Genomic DNA, 17,284 nt, shown 5'->3' on the forward strand with positions numbered 1-17,284 from the left:
AGTCGCAGAGTCGCGGAGTCGTCGAATGTCAACGCTCTCCTCTCTCCGCAAAATGTTTCCCAATCAGAGACGCGTAATTAAAATATGTACAAACAGACCGGAGCCCCGCGACGGGGAAAAACTCTCATGTAAGAAAACAGAGAGGGGAACAGGGCAAGAGCGGAGCAGCCCGAGCTCTGTTTGCTTTGCGTGTTTTCCTATAAAACCAAAAGCAAAACCAAAACCAAAACCAAAGCAACAAACAACAACATCAGCGGGAATCGCGTTCGGGCAATAATAACAAGAAAAACATTTGCATAAAGCAACAAACAGGGAAGGGGCCCCAAGCCCAAGCCGAAGCCGGGAAGGGGGAAGGGGGACCGAGACCGACCACCGAGAGCTTCAAGCGGAAGTTAATGAGCGCTGGATGGGGCGTCTGGAGATGAGTGCGTGACACTACCCCAGGGATACCAAAGCCGCGACTTTCTATCGGCCAGCTATCGGCCAAGATCTGTCTCTTAAGGGTTGGCAAACCCCTCGTGTGAGTCCCAAGCGTGTCACGCGTTCATCTCCGCTTCGTTCGCTTTTGGTGGGGGGGGAGTAGGAAAATCTAAAAATTCAAATGCTCCATGGAAAAATCACTTCATTAATGCGTCATTTGTAAGGGAAGCCGAGCCTGACCAGGACTTTGGCCATATGCAACATTGGCCCGGAGGCAACACGGAAGTTGTCTCCACGCTGGGCCCGAAACTTTGCGCCAAACTTGCCACCAACGAGTGTCGGAATGGGGTCGGGTGTGGGGACGGGGAGCGTGTGACAGTCGTGTAAAAGTTGATTATTTTTCAGCAGTAGAGATTGGAACGGGGGGGGGGGTGTGGGGCCACCTTGCCGCTGGTACAGTGAATAATGACTTTTGCCACCGTTCGTCGGGCTACGGACTGGGGACTACGGACCACGGACTGCCGACTAAGGACTGTGTGAGTGAGCTGCCTCCGGGCCAAGTTTACGTGCTTTTTTATCTGTCGCCCTCTCGGAATTCGGGGGAAGGTCCTTAGCTTTTGGTTTCCTTTCCACTCTCTACCCTCTCTCCCTCCCTCTCTCTCTGCTGTCGCAAAGTTATGCAGGCTCATTAAGTTGTTGTACAGTTTAGAGAGAGAAAATTGTCAGCTTGCTTAATTTGGCCAAGTCCGGGGTGCGTGCCACGGGGCGCAGAGTGCGGGGGCAACGGAACTCGAGTATAAACAAAAGACTTCCTTGCCACGGCCCCGGCTTTTGTCCTCCTCCTGGCTGGCAAGTAGCTCATGGCGAGTGTTTAATGAAATGAATTTTAAGAGAGAATTTATTATTATTTTGCCCTAAAATGAAATGAAAAGTGTTCCCCAGTCCTTCGAATATAATTAAGCGGGACACTGCCAGAGATCCCTCAAAGGAGGAAAGTGCCAATTATGCTTATCAGCGAAGGAATATTGCCGGCACGAGGCCCAGTTCTGATGATCCATGGCATAGAAATGGCACCAAACCAAATGGGTTACCGGAATATTTATACTGCGACTTGAACAGATACGATCCGAAATAAATGTTCTAAAAATAAGTTATACAAGCTACTATTTAATATAAATAATAATGAATAATTCTTTAAGCAGGAGACTCCTTCTGGACCCTTCCAGAGTACAGTCTATCACGACCAGTACTTAATATTCAGAGTCCATCGGTGGAGTGACTTCCAAACTAATCCACCCTCTGATTTCTGTCAAATATCATCTTTCATTGGGAGAACTTCTGCTCCGAAACGGTGCACCGTTGACCACATCAACTTTTCCGCTCTGACATAATTTCACCTTCAATTAAACTTGAGGTAATTGACAGGGAAGGAAATCCCCATTCGGGTAACCACAGGGTGAGGGCGGAAGGTGGGGAAGTCCCAGCCCCCCCTTCCCGACTAGTCTCTGAAGAGATAAATGGCGATGCCTTAAACTGATTGTGTGGATTAAATTGCCATATTGGCGAAATTGGCAGAGACACGGCGTCACTCCATTCTGTACTCCCCCTGTAGAAGTACAGTGCGACTCCGCTCCACTCCCTCTCCGGCTCTCCAGGGCTCTCTCTCTCCTCCGGCAAGTATCGAAAACTTATTTTTGATAAGCGCAATTATAATTGGATTTGGAGGAAGTTGCCATCGCATGTTGCGGGCAGGTAGCACCACAAGAAGTCCTTCCTTCGATCCTTCGGAGTTGAAGATTGAGTCAGGGAATGATTAATCTACCTCGGGAGTATTTAAAAGCCAGTACTTCTCCCAGACGGAGAAGGAGACGGGGACGGAGACAGAGAAGCAAGCCAAAAGGAAAATTGGAAAATGCGTTGTTTGGGTGCGATAAAGACGTGTTGTTTGGCGTTGGGTGCTGGCTTGGTTGGTTGGGTCTCCCACCGTGTTTTCTTTTTGTAAATGTTTGCTGTCAAGATAAGGACAACACAGCGTGTGGTTGCTCCTCCTCATCCTTGGATAAGGGTTCTTCTCAGAGGCGGAAAAGGAGTTTGTCAGGAGTGGAGTTTTGCGTTGCTAAGCCCGTGGACGTGGACGTGGACGGAGACGTGGACGTGGACGGAGACGGGGACTTAACAGGAGACAAATGAAGTTGTTAGCGGGTGGCGGCCCCAGAGAGAGCTAGAGACAGATGCAGTTGCCTGGCTGTTGGCTTTGATGTGTTCTCACTGCTCCAGATGACTGGTCATTCGGTCATTAATTGAGTTTAATTATTGGGGCGTTAATTGGGGTGGCCCCCCACCCAATTCAAGGGCGGGCTGGGCTAAAGCCATCGTTAAAGCCAGATTAATCGATGCCCAAGCAGGTCCTGGAACTTATAGCCAAGCTTTGATTAGTTGCAGAACTGTCAAAGATTCCAGGGGATAACCCAACCGCCCACCCGCAATGTCAATAGCTCATTAAAACTCTCCGCATAACTCAAGACGGGCCAGGGGGCATCTGGACCACACAACCCAAAATGATAGACATTTATTTGTGCCCATAATTAAACGCAGACAATGCCAGGCGGCATTGTGCGGCGGCCACGCCTCCCTTGTCAAATATTTCAGCCCTGTGTTGGCAACAATTTACAAAATGCAAATGGCAACGCTTACGCCCCAGCCCACCACCCACCCCCCCCCCTTCCTGCCTCTAATGAGGCTGCTGCCAAGTCAAGGCATAAACTTGTGAAATTTCTGAAATTTGTGAAATTTTGGGTGCTTCTGCCTACGCCTGGGGCGCTTCTGTCCGTCAGAAATCCCTGCCACATGTGACTTCCTCCAGCGCCTCATTGTTGATTTTTCTAAATGGAAAACCAACAATTGACTTGGAAAATCCAGCAAGTTTTCCTTCGAATGTTACTCGTTTGATGGCAATTAAAAATTTCTAAAAGATTCTCCACCTCTCGACAGTCTGGCAGTAGCCCCGGCACCACCCCCTGGGGCTGACCGTGAGAGAGAGCAAGAGAGAGAGAGACCCTTTTCAAGAGGACATCTCTTGCCCTTAGCGCCTTTTGTTGTATGCAAATTAATGACGGCAATGATTATGCCCAGCAATCGTAGAATATCGGGGGAGTATTGGGTTCCAAAACGGTTTGTACAGAGAGAGAAAGAGAGAGAGTTATGGAAGAGCGGTGCGGCATGGAAAAAGCTAGAAAATATTATTAAATTCTCATTAAAAAAAGAAAGGAAAGAGGATCTTTCAAACTCTCCTGAAAAAAAGGCCAGAAAAAGTTGAAAGAGATGTGCGGTCTGCCCATGCCGTTCCACCAAAATATCCAACAAATCAATCTATACCTTTGGCCAACAGTGATACCAAAAAGACAGAGAGAGATGCTACCCATTAAAAGAAATCCTTTGGAACCTGGAGCTCTACAGCCACATTTTAAACCTGCCTTTAAGGCTAGACCCCATCCAAGTGAGGGATATCTTTGGGGTCGACAGGCCTTTGTTTCGTGCACTGCGGAGGGTGTTTCATTTGTGTTGTTTCTAAGTTTTAATTGTGTCTGTCCGATGGCAGGGGGCTGGAAATATTGCGGTTGTTGGGGACTTGGCGATTTGCCCAACTTAATAAAAATAATTGAGCGAAATTAAATTGATTGAAATATTTATTTGCTGCAAGTGGCACCCCGTGTCGGCTGATCGTCGAGTCTTTAATTCGAATACGTATCTCGACGGGCATTAAATTTGCCACCAGGGCGTCAGAGATGGGGGGGAGGAGGCAGCAAAGTTTTTCCGAGCCCACACCCATCAATCCCCATCAGGACAGACATCCACGTCAAAGTTGCACACTGCGCTTTTATGCAGATAAATTGTCGGTTATATTCTCGCCCCCGAACCAGGCCCAGACCCAGACCTAGGAACCAGACCCAGACCCAGGAACCAGGAACCAGAACCGTTCCCCCTGAAACCTCCTGAACGTTTCGTTTGGTTGCCTTTGCTGCCGCGTCAGTTGTTTTGGGCCAGGCCAAGGGCTTAGGAGGAGGAACACGAGATGGCGATGGCGATGACGATGGCGATGGAGATGGAGCCGGACCGGATCCGAGGCCAGACCTAACCAGAGTGTCGGAGAGAGCTGCCTTTGCCTGATTGTTTCATAAAACTTTTCTGCAGCAAGGCAGGCAACTATTGTTGTTGTTGCTGTTTCTGTTGTTGCTGTGATTTGTGCAAATTAATTTGCTTATAATTTTTACGCTTAGTTAAACACAATTTTGAGTGATTTTCACACAGAGCAAAATGCTTGGGTGCCAAAAAGTTTTCCCTCTTCCGCACAGTGGGCCCGCCCCGGCCCGCACCAGGCTGAATAATTTCCTAAAATGTGAGTATCTAACGTTATTTGAATGGCAATCTATATTAAAGTTGAAACCCCATTTAAATTGGGAGCGAGCCGATGCATTCCCCCGGGTGTAACCGCTTCGACCATTGGCTTCGTTAGCATCGTTGGCAAAAACAACAAAAACCAAAAAAACAAAAAAAAAGGCACATTTAAATTGTATTTCCGGGCAGCCCACAATCGCATACAGATTTTTCCATCCGCTTGAACGTTTTTCATATTTTTATAAATTGCTATAAATTGAGATATTAATACGATACGCGACAAAAGTCACAGGATCCGGGATCCCGGCAGGGAAAAGCTCCAGTTGCCCCTGCCGCTGATGCCCCTCCTGCTGCCCCTCCTGCTGGTGTTGTTGGCCGGTTCGCTGATTCCACTCCGATTCGATGCGAACATGTGGCAAAAACCGTCGAGACATTAAAAAATTGTGTGCGCGCAAGTGTGGCACAAACAAAATGTTCAGTTATTTGTATAAAATGCGTTGCGACAACTTTTTGCGCGCAAGCAGGGCAACATTTGGCCGTAAAGAGTTTGGAGTCGGAGGTTGGAGGTTGGAGTCAAAGAGAGAGACCCCCCCCCATCCCCGCCCCCCTTCAGACGATAATGATGAAGTTTCGCCCAGTCCGGGGCGCCCAGTCTTTAAGCTGAAATTTAAACAAGAGTCTGGGGACAACACACTGCAGTAAATGCGGCCTGTCTGCAGCTTAAGTATTCCATGCACACACGCACACATCGGCTCTCTCCGCACATTTCGTCAGTGGCTTCAATTGGACTGATTTAATTGAATCAGTTTGGTCCGTCTAGGACGAGTATAGTACGCCTCTGTGTCTTTCAATTTACTAGCCCCCCCACCACCACCCCACCCTGTGCCCTTCGTGCCTGTGTTTTTTCGGGTCTACTCTAGACTCTCGCTTTTCCTTCCTTCCTTCTTTTTTTTTGTGCACACGTTTGCGTGCCATGAACGGCATAAAAATCTTGACACAAAGGCCGGGCCGTTGCATACAATTGGGCGCACACAGACCCTCGCTCTAGGGTTGTCTGTGCTGCAGAGACGTGTTGAGGTCGTTGTCATGCACTGATTTTGTATGCAGCAGCCATGACAATCTTGCAGTCCTGCAGTCCTGCAGTCCTTCAGCTTAGATCAATTGAAGATCCATTTTCAAATCAATTTCCCATCTTTGACTACACTCCCTTTGCTCCTTTGTTCCTTTGTTCCTTCGTTCCATTGCCATTGCCAATCCAGCTAAATACCTTTCGACCTCACTGAACTCAGGCACAACTTTCGCTGAGCCATGATAAATACGAGCACAATAGTTTTGCGAAAACTTTCCCTGGCCATCGCATCGCATCGCATCGCATCCCTTTCTCTGGATTGGAGTATAAATAATGCTAAATAAATTACCACACGCATAGAAAAACAATCATTACACTTGTGAGCCGGGCCGGGCCGGGCCGAGGAAACCAATTTCGATTAGGCAGGGAACAAAAGTGAAACTAACTTTTGCTCCATTCATAAAGCAAATGAGTGGGTGCCAAGGGGGGGAGGAGGTGGGAGCTCTCTCTTTCTCTCCCTCTCTGTGCCCAGGCCTAGGCACGTATGAGATTTCTTATTTACGATAAAGAGACACACAAAAAATAGCAAAATAGCAAAAACAAAGAAAAGAAATTGTCTTGCCCCATCCCCATCCACCCGGTAATCCCCCTCTTGCCAGACGGTGGAACCATTCAGGCAGAAAAAAGGCAGACAACAGCAGAGACATGGCACAAGAGACCTGGGAGATGGGGAGATGGGGAGACGGGGAGACCGAGTGCCACCAGTAAAAAGGCCAAATATTGAATTGTGCGTAATTTACGATAAAAAGGGGAAAATTGGAAAAGTTTTACCAGTCTCCGACTGGGGAATGGGGCACGGGGCATGGGCGACGGAGGATGGGATTTCTTTATTTATATAGTTCGTGTCGAGCGGCTGCCAGCCAAGCACGTGTCCCGCCCGAAGACGGAGACGGGGCGTGGCCTTAGGCTTCGCACAATCATGTAAATAAAAATTCTGATTGCCCGAATCGAGGCGAGGGACCTGTGCTCCAGCCATGCGTATGTGTGTCTCCAGAACCAATTGGGGCATTTTTATTAAATATTACAAGTGGATAAATAAATTAGACCAGGAATAAGGCAGCGTTGCCTGGAGATGTTTATGGGAGGAATGCTGGGAAGAAGATCTCAATCTGTGCAGCATTTATTGATCGTTGGAGTTGGCCAGAAACACTCAGCGACTAATCGATTAATAAAGAAAGGGCCTGCATTGCCAATTTTGGTGCATCCACAGTTTTCATCGGTTCCTGCTGGTTTCTATCCCACTTGGCCCTCTTTTCCGCAGGGCTCTGTCCGACATGTCGTATGCGTGATAATGTGAATTTATGCCTTAATTGCAAAGTCCTTTACAGCGGATATTTCGATGGGAAAAATACCACTACACCCGCTTGCCGCCTGCCGCCTGCCGCTTGCCCCGCCACAATGAACTGCAGCTGTTTCGATGGAGGCCCATTAAATCGCATTTGGTTAGCCGATTGTGGGCATGGATGGGGCTCTGTAGGCAGTGCAAGCCAGCTCCGAACCTCCACACCTCCCACACGCCTATTGCCATAAAAACATTTATGTAATTGCTGTTATCGACAGCAACGGGCTCTGGAAAATGGCCTCGTGGCCGCATCTCGGATCCGGCAATGGCCGTAAACGGGCCTTTAATACACTTTTGATTGGATTGTCGCACAAGTTAATTGAACGGCGCAACAGCAGCAGCCGCTGGCATCGAGCAGCAGCAAAACAACATTGTTCCGACAGTCAACGCCTGGCCTAAGCCACTGGCCGCGTTTTTCGACTGGCCAACACAACACACAAAAACTGGTGGCAATTAATTTTGAAACTAGTTGGCAGGGCATCATCTCCCGCATCCGCCCAAGCCGGAGCCCAATCCCAAGCCCAAGCCCAAGCCCATGCCCCATGCCCCATGCCCCATTCCCCGGGCTCAATGGTGCCGCCAATTCATGCCGATTCATGGCAGCTCATTAGGCGGCAGACTGGCCAACCCCCAAAAAGTATGCAGCATTTTCCTTTGTTCGATTCTATCGCTCCATGAACCCTCTAAATGTTTCCTCAGCTTGTTAGTGCAACTTTTCCCGACTACTCTGCTGTGTCTGTCTGTATCTGTATCTGTATCTGTATTTCGGTCTGTTTTGGGCTCTTTTTTTAATGCTTGAACGCACTTTTATCTTTTGTTGTCCGTTGTCCGTTGTCCGGGCAGCTCTAGCAAATTGTTTGAGAATGACCCGCGTAAATTCGCTTTCTACTTGATTTACTGTAAATTGTATTGTGGCAGAGATTTGGTTTGGGGCCAATCCCATAAAGAATTACCGGCCATCGAGCATAGAGTGTAGACACACACATACTATGGTATGGTATATTGTATAAATTGATTGACCCGAAGCCCAGGAGCAGGCCTTGCATTTGTGCGGGCGGTGGTGGTGGTGGTGGTCCTGGAAGGTTCTACAGCAAATGGCCAGCCATTTGGCATGTGTCCTGGACAGGCACAGGTAACTTACCCTTCTGATAACTCATCATTGCAAATTAGTGACGCATATATGTAGGATGTGGGGGATGAGAGCCCAGCGCTTCAGTGAAGCAGCGCAACGACCACCGGCAGGGAGACCTGAAAGAGGAAGGGAATGAATGATCAGCTTTACGATTGACGATTGACGATTGAGTTGTTATGCGTTTGATATACGAGCCACTCAAGGACATATGTATGTATATTCCTGCAATGCAATCAGCATAATTAAGGGTCCGCCTCCGTCTTGGTCTTTTGCCACTTAAGCACATTTTTCGACGACTACTTGGGGCAGTTAAAAAACCTTTTGCATTCGTTTGTTTGGCTTCTCTTCATCCTGCCAGCCAGCCAGCAGCGTTCCGGATGCAATGTGTACTTAGAACTGAGAGCCCGCATCCCAGATGCCCAGTCGAAGAAGCTGCCGAAGACGTTCTAGTGCCAGAAGCATCATCATCAAGACGAAGAACGAGGGACCCTCCGGGTAAACAATCTCAAGTTTTGTTGGCGTTAGTTTTGTAAATTGCAGGTTGCAACATTTTCATTAAATTAAGTCAAATAGCAAACAAGTGGATAGGAGCAGAGCAAGAGCACGAGCACGAGCACCGGCACGGGTAAACAATCAAGGCTGGCTGGCTGGCTGGCTGGCTGGCTGGCTCTTTCCTGAGAGTCCTGTCAACAATAACCGTAAACTGTAAACTGTAAACTGAAAATCGGGCAAGCAGCATGAGCATTAACGAAATTGCAGCCCAAAGAGGCTCTTCCCGGCTCTAGAGTGAACTTTGCGAAGGCCCTGAAGTTGTCATAAGCTGCAGAGGATTGCCAAGGGGGACTGCCGTGGCGTTGCCAGGCGATGGATTTTGGAGCCGATCGAAAACGATGTAAAATGATACATCAATTGTGGTTCCACCACCGATTAATCGCCACCCCTCCCCCCCGTCCACCATCCCGTCCCAAAAAGGGAAACCCAGCCCCAAACGTCAGCTGATACTGACAACGTGTCCTTAGAACTGCAGTTGGCAGTGGCCTCATCGTGGCTGCACATTTTTGCCTGGCTTGACAAAAGTCAAGAGCACCCCAGCCGGAGTGGAGGCTGGGGGATGGCCTCCTCCTCTGCATAACATTAATTAAGTTTGTAACGACAAATGCCAACACGACACGAGACATACACACAAATCAGACCAGCTCCCATGCAAATGCAAAGCGACAACAGCAGCAACAACGTGCTCAAAGGATTTTCCAGGACTCCTGCCAAGCGGCGTCGTGTGCAGAGCCAGTGCCAGTGCCGGTGCCAGAGCCGGTGCCGACGTCTGCTTGAATGTCATGACGATGTTAATTTTATAAACTCTTCAGTTTTTAGACCTCCTCCACCTATCATCTCTCGCCACAGCTGCAACGGCAACGGCAGCGGCAGCGGCAGCTTAAACTATTCCCGTTGTTGTGGTACCCTGCATCGGGCAGGGTATGATGTTTCTGCAGCCCAGAGCCCTTCCTGCTGGGACATCCAGGGTACTCAAAGGACGTGGCCGGCTCCGGCTGTAGCTCCTGTCCCTTGTTGTTGGTGGTGTGCTGCTGCGTGTTTGTGTCCACGCTAGTTAACGCCTGCGGTGGGTTTGTGTCTGCGCTGTGACGGATGTGATGTGCGTTTGCTCCTTCTGCCCTCCATTTGTGTGTGTCTGCCTGTATCTGTATCTGTATCTGTGTTTGTGCTGTTGCTGTTGCTGTTGCTGTCTCGTTAACAGGATTTGAGGAGTCGCTTTAGCTGTCGCCTCTGTTGCGGTTTCTCTGTCCTCGTGGCCGTTGCCGGTTGCTGCTTTAAAAACTGCACCAAAATGCAGACTTGAATCTTTTTCAACTTTTTCTTGGCCTCTTCTGCCTGCCCCGCCTTTGTCTGGCACACTCGCTCGCTCCGGCTCTGATTTATTTAAATTTTTACCAGCCACGTGCAACATTTTTCTATTTATTTGACGCGCCGCTTCTACCCACATGGCGAAATGGGGAAAAACTCGAGAAGCCAGCGAAACGTGGCCCAGCAATTGAGGCCCCAACAGAAGGTTGCCTCCTTCTGAGGCAGGAAACGCCGACTTTGCTTTGTGCAACAGCGCGTGAATCGGTATATGGGAGGTACAAATGCAATGTCTAGGCAAACACACTGAAAAATAAAGGCTCCGAGTATATATGTGCATATACCGGTCCAGGTTGGGGCGGCAGGGGGGCGGCAGGCAGCTTTTTATTTGTTTATAGCACAGAAAGCGGCGCTCAAAAGTGCAACGCAGCTGCCGGCTAAAAGAAGCGAAAGAAGCGAAAGAAGAGGCTGGATTTTAGGACCTGCCTCATTGTCAAAATGGGGCGTAGAAAAAGTCTCTCTAGTGTGTTTCTCTCTGTCTCTTTCTCTGTCTGTCGCACATGTGGGCGCCTCTGTGCATGTGTGTGTGTGTGTGTGTCTTTGGGGTCCTTGTAATCAGTTTTCCTTGCCGTAAATTGTGTAAAAAGTGAAAAGAATTTGTTGCGCTTTTGTCCCGAGGGGAAAATGCAATGGAAAAGTATTACCATTCCTCCAAGAATCTGTTGTATTCTTAAAGGTGGCCTTGGAGTGCTGCTGGTTGAAATCTGGGCTGAACTTTATAAACTTCCTTTAGAACCCTCTAGAAACCCTTTAGAACCTGTAGTTTCAGAAGGTAAGCAGATGTTAGATCTGTGGGAATCGTGGCTCCTACATTTGTCGGCTAGGCGCAAAAACTTCATAAATACAGGGTGTGCGACCCCGACGCGGGAACGAGAGTGCAAAAGCAAAATAAGGCGGTTTTATTCTGGGACTGCGAGGAAACTCCAAATACTCTGACCACAACAATAATAATTTCTGACAGTTCTAAAAGCAACAAAATATAACACGATACTGCTTGCTTTTTTTACATAACTTGAGAATGTTTCAGTTTAGAAAGCCAGAACTTCGATAAAAAAGATATCGTAATATATGATTTATTTTTCATTTGATAGCTCACTATTTCCCAGGCGGTAAGCTAAGGCTACGATACTCTAAGGCCAATTCATATCTGCATTCAATAGAATTTCAGAATTGAGAAAATGTTTTCAATCTTGGTGTCGGAACAAGGCAGTGTATCCCAACAAAAAAACCATCTCAAACACAAAAATACATACAAAAATAAATAAATACAAAAATAAATAAATACAAAAATAAATAAATAAATAAAAATAACAATAATTCCTTAAAAGCAATTTCAAAGAATTACTAAACAAATCCTGAGTTTTCCCAAAAAGAAAAATTATTGCCTTTTCGTGGAGTTTTTTTCCAATTTCTAATTTGTTTTTACGTGAAAGTGTTCCCTCAGAAGTACTATTTTTATTTCTGATAAACCAGAGATAATTAAAATTTGATCAACTATTTGGAATTTCCATTCCTTGAGTGTATGTAAAATATGTAGGACCAGTGGTTATGGTTTGAATGACATTTGAAATGAATGAAATTGCATTTATTCTTCGCTAGATGGGATTTTCCTCGAGTCTCATTGATTTAGCTCTTGTTGGGAAATTATTTTCCACAATTATTGGCCATATTGACAGTGTTTCATAATCCGCAATCATATTTGCTCAACTATTTGCATACATTTGCCTGTGCTCGATCTGGCCCCCGGATGCAGGCCGCTCCGGAGGGCGCTCCGAGAGCCGAGTGCTACATCATTTAAATGGCAACTTTAAAATGTTTGCCAAACGCTTCATCGTAGTTGTAACGGGAGTTTACGGGCCAGCAGCTAACCAAACACACTCTCACACTCTCACACTAGGACTCCCCATCTGTGTCTGTTTCTATTTGCGCCTAGCCCACCGACTGGCAGGCAGGCAGGCGGGCAGGCGGGCGCTCGCTGAAAGGAACTCTACGTTTTTTATCCCGCGACTCCGTTGCAGGCGCGAAAAGATATGCCACCAAAGGAGAGAGAGGTAGCAAAGCAAGATGCAGGGGCAAAGCGAGAGGCAGTGGCAAGTTCAGCATTCGACAGACGGACGGACAGAGGGACAAACAGACGGACAGATAGACAGACAGACAGGCACCCACAGAGAAGAGAGACTTTTGTGCTCATTACTGTGGCAAATTTTTTTGTTGCATGCTCCCGTTGGATTTTAATTAAAATTAATTACATTAAGTGCAGCGAGCAAACAACAAATATCAGTGTAGCAATCGCCGTCCGCGAAAACAGACAGCGACAACAAATGAGAATCTAAAGCAGCGGGCGCGCTCTTTCTCCGGGAAAGCGGGACTGAAAATGAAAATGAAAATGGAATGGGCTTTAATGCGCTTTAAGCGGCCATAAGGAGTTTTTCTCCGCGTTTTTTGTGCCCGCAGATTGTCTGGCACACATGCCAGGGAGCGTTGGGTCAAATGGTAATTTTTGTTCACATAGCATTCCATTTCATTTGATGTTCATTATGCCTGCCTAGAGGCAGATCCCAGATCCCAGACACAGTCTGAGCAGCTCTCCCTCTGGCCTTGCAGCTCCGCTACTGTGCTACTGTGCTACTGGGTATCTGGCTGTCGAGGCACTTATCCACAGCACGGGTATACATTCTTTTTTGGCCGGTGGTTGGAAAAACTGTGCACAAAAGGAAAGTGCAGAAGGCCTAGAGCCAACACATGCTTTCATCGGTGACCTGCATTCCGAATGAATGCTTTAATTTTGGGCGGCTTATGCAAAGTATGTACATCTCATCCGATCAGAGCCCTGCTCTCCCGCTCTGCTCCATCGCAGACTCTCCCCCCCCCCCCCACGGTCGCTGGAAAGTGTAAAAAGTTTTCAACTAAACTTCAGCTGACAACAAAATGGAAAATACAACAAATTGTTCAAGTGCTGGGTCCGAGCTCCGAGCTCCCTCCCTGGCCAGAACTTTTAAGCAACATCATAAAATACAACAATTGACAACATTTTTATTATGTATTTCGTCTCCATCGTTTTTTCTTTTCTCTTTTTTTTCGGAGAATATTTTTCTGAGCAATTAAATGTTGCCACTCGGCAGTGGCAGCGGCAGCAGCCAAAAGTTGCGCATAGAAAAGTTGCCCCAACGGAAAGTTGGAACGAAAAATACGTCAGGCGGAAGGAGAAAGGAGGAGCAAGGAGCGGGGAAAAAGTAAAGGCAACAAAATCGAAACCGAAATCCCACCCCAAAGCAGGGGGAAATCTCTCTCGCTCTCCCCCTCCCACCCTGATCCAAAAACCAACAGTAAATGACAATAAAAATAAGCCAAAAGGAAAACATTCTGTAATACCAGCGAAGAAAATCATAAATAAAACGCATGTAATCCACGATTGAGTGCTCAAGTTGATGCCAGTACTGGGGCCAGGACGAGGGCCAGGACCAGGACCACGGCCCGGAACGCGATAAGGGGCCGTGTTCCCCAGGGGGAAATATTTACATTTGTGGCTGATGCGGTTGCCATATTGAAAAGTCATCAATCATTTGGCCTGGCGGAATCAGCGGACTGAAAAATTTGTCAGTTTGGCAGAAATTGCGGAGGCTTGAAGCCTGACAACAGGATCTCCCATTCCCATGTCCCCGCCCCCTTTCGGTTTGGGGTCCACAAGTGCAGGCAAATGACTCAATTTGCAGACAACTTTAAGAGCCTTTAAGTGTAGGTGGTTTTTGGAGTGATGTACCGAAGGTCCTGCTCCGGCTACGGCTCCTGCTCCGGCTCCTGCTCCGGCCCAAAAAAAGGAGCAGTCAGAGCTGAAATGAATGGCTGAATAGATAGAAACACCAGGGAAGAAGTGGCGTCCATAGAGCAAAAGTTTACATAACATTAAACAAAGCGCACAATGGCACGAAACGGCAGACTTGAGAGCCCCTGTCCCTGTCCCTGTCCCTGTCCCAGTCCCTGCCCTACTGATGAGTGCGAATGGACGGACGGACAGCCTGAGTGCAGGGCAAGAAAAGAAAATTTGTTTAGACTTTCTGGCCCGAGCCCGAGCCCGCCCAAGCCCAGTCCCCGTCTCTGGCCAAGTCAAACAAAAACGAGTTGCGCATAATGAAGCACAAATGCACAAAGGACTCCAAGGACTCGAGAGCGGGCGACCGGGGGCCAGGCTACATTTTACACAATAAATGTGGCCAAAAGCTCTCGAGTGTTGTTCTCTAGGTGGAGTCCAGGCACGGCTCGAGTACGAATCTATGCCAAAATTATCGGCTGCCCTGGCAACCCTGGCAGCCGCACAACTTAAACGCTGAGTTTCACTTTCGTGGGCAACTTGTAAGAAATTATTTCATTAACAACTCCAATTGGCAGTCGGTTAGGTGGAAGTTTCCACCAATACCCGTACCCGTACCCGTAAGTAGTTTCCCGGCTAAAGTTTTCCGTTTTCGGGGCAAGTTTGTTTCTGCTGGAGTTTTATTTGCAGCAAATGTTATAATCGTGTTAGTAGCCAAAAGTTGCGGATTGCGGATTGTGGATTGCGGATTGTGGATCACTGTTTGCCAATGAGTGGCGCTGCAGTGCTCTAATTGTGTGCGAAATCTCAGGGAAAACTCTGGCCAAAGTCTCATCGGAGAGAGAGTCTCGTGTGAAAGGCTCTTTATGGGTCCCGGCCCCGATTTGCATAGTGTGCCACTGCTGGGCTCCATCTCTGGCCTAATCCCTCTTTATGGCCGACTGAGCCATAAACTGTGCGCACTTAATATGAAACATGCTTAAATGCGATTCCCTTTTCCACGGGGGCGGTCATAAATAAATTATGAAAAACGCTTAACTACTTTCGACAGCTTATAAACGCCTACGGAATGCGAGGCCCGGACCCGGACCCAGACTCAGACTCAGACCCAGACCCGTACACGGACACCGACACGGACGCCCGCAACTATTTATGTACGTGTGGGTGTGTGCTCGAGTAGCTGTATGTATGTGTGTGTGTGTGTGTCCTGGGTGTTGATTTACAGTGGCATATTCCTTAGACGGAGACGGAGACTGAGACGGAGACGGAGACGAAGGCTCCTACTCGACGAAGCGTCGTTTGGGACTGCGGTTGCTCGTAAAGCAATTCATTTCCCTTATGCATTTTATAGTACGAGTACAAGGATGTGTGCGCCCCAGAAGGAAAAGCCAAAGGCAGGCACGAAGCCACGGCGCACTGGGGCGGGACAGGACAGGACAGGACAGGTGGAAAACGTCTGAAAATGGCGCAACGGAAGCGCTTTTCAATGAAATTTATGACGCATGGAAACATTAGACGATCGTTGACGTTTACAAGTCCGCGAACGTTGGAGCCTGACCCGCCGACCGACCTCCTCCTCCTCCTCCTGCTAATGCCCTGACACCCGAGCAATTTATGAGTTTAAGAAAGTTGTGCGCTGTCTGTTTCGGCCTCTCTGCCGCTAATTTTCCCCTCCCACCCCACACCCCAGCCCCCTCTCGCTGGCTTCCGAAAGAATTTCAATTAAATATAATTTATGTGGGCCCCAAAATGTTGTCAACGTTGATGTGACGCCGCGCAGAAGCCGCAGGAGCAAAGACCAAGACCGACTTTAAGTCCGGCCAACCTGGACCGAAAAAAATGGAATAAAGCAAAATAGCTGGAGAAAATACTAGTACATTCCAGCTGAACTGAAAGAGATTTTTGTCACATTTACAATATATTTTAGTTCGTCAGAAACTCAGTTCATTTTTGGATTAAATTTGGTTAAAGTTAGACATAATCTAGGCCCCTGCTGGTGGCCCGAAGAAAGCCAACCCAATGGCAGGCCAGGAAGCGAAAGAGTGAAGCCCGTCCAAGCAGAAAACGGAGCGCCAGCACGGACCCATACATCCTGGACATCCTAGAAAGCGAGAGGACTGAAGCGACCAAACAAGACCCAGAGACACTCAGAAACACAAGGGCCACCGATCACCACTCGCGACTAGGAGGTCCTGTGGCCAAATCCAGACAAAGAGCTCTCAGTGCCGGCTGGGTAAGTTTTCAACCTGTCGCAGGAGTCCAGAATCCATCAGAATCCATACCCTACTTTCAGGCAACCAAGTTTCAGGGACATCAATGAGTCGGCACTCTTTGCCTCTGCCCGAGAAAACGATCACCGGGACCAGGTGAGCCTGCGTTTTAGTGCCTTCCTGGACGATTAAATTGTACGTTACACACCCACAGCTCTAGATGGGACACCGCTGGTTGCCTCGTGGATACCCAGGCAGGGGCGATCTGCCTGAATGGCGAGACGGCAGTCTTCTTCGCCTGTCTCCTAGGGCTGGAGCCCGTCCAACAGGCCTGGCTGCTACGCTTTCTCGGCCCTCAGTGCGAGAGCCAGATGATCAATGAGGTCTTCGAGTCGCCCGACTTCCAAGACTGACTCTTTGGGAACTTTGGGAGCTGTAGAAGTCGCGGCCTCGATCTGGTTCTGGGGCACAGTACGCTGCTAGGTGTGCTTTGGCCAAATCCAATGGGGCACTACTCCTGCGCGCTTGACTCTTTTCTCTTTTTGTCTGCCATTTTGTTGGCTGTCGTTGGACTACCAGCCCTGGCGGGAGGCCAAATATCCGAACTATCGCTTCAAGCGCTTCCTGCAGCCCCTATTTTATCTGTTAGTTAAAATACACAAAATCCATCAGATCAGACGCATTCCATATAAAATTGAAACACTTCTGTATGATATTTCGGAGTCAGTTCCCCTCTTTTTGTCGTGGAACCTCTACTGAGAAAACACTGGGACGTGGGATAATCTGCTAATACTAATCGCTTACGCTTATCCTGGGACTTTTGGGCAGAATGCCATCGTTAAAAGGTATCTAAAGCCTCGGCCCCTGAAGCTAGGCTTTTCTTCTGGGCCTTCTTTTTTTCCAGCTATCTCAGTTTCGGCTGCGACTGTTG

The 17,284-nt window shown here is 48.2% G+C and overlaps 1 protein-coding gene across 1 annotated transcript in view; it reads right to left on the reverse strand.

Annotated features, from left to right (window-relative positions):
• The window catches only part of LOC108165365 (putative uncharacterized protein DDB_G0282129), a 57,528-nt gene that overhangs the window by 32,880 nt on the left and 7,364 nt on the right, over positions 1-17,284 (reverse strand). The window contains exon 2 of the mRNA XM_033387641.1: positions 8,428-8,534. Coding sequence (XP_033243532.1) covers positions 8,428-8,446 — 19 coding nt within the window. The 5' untranslated portion in view covers positions 8,447-8,534. The remainder of the gene's footprint in view (positions 1-8,427; positions 8,535-17,284) is intronic.

Source organism: Drosophila miranda, chromosome XR (genome assembly GCF_003369915.1).
Source record: "Drosophila miranda strain MSH22 chromosome XR, D.miranda_PacBio2.1, whole genome shotgun sequence".
Lineage (NCBI taxonomy): Eukaryota > Metazoa > Arthropoda > Insecta > Diptera > Drosophilidae > Drosophila > Drosophila miranda.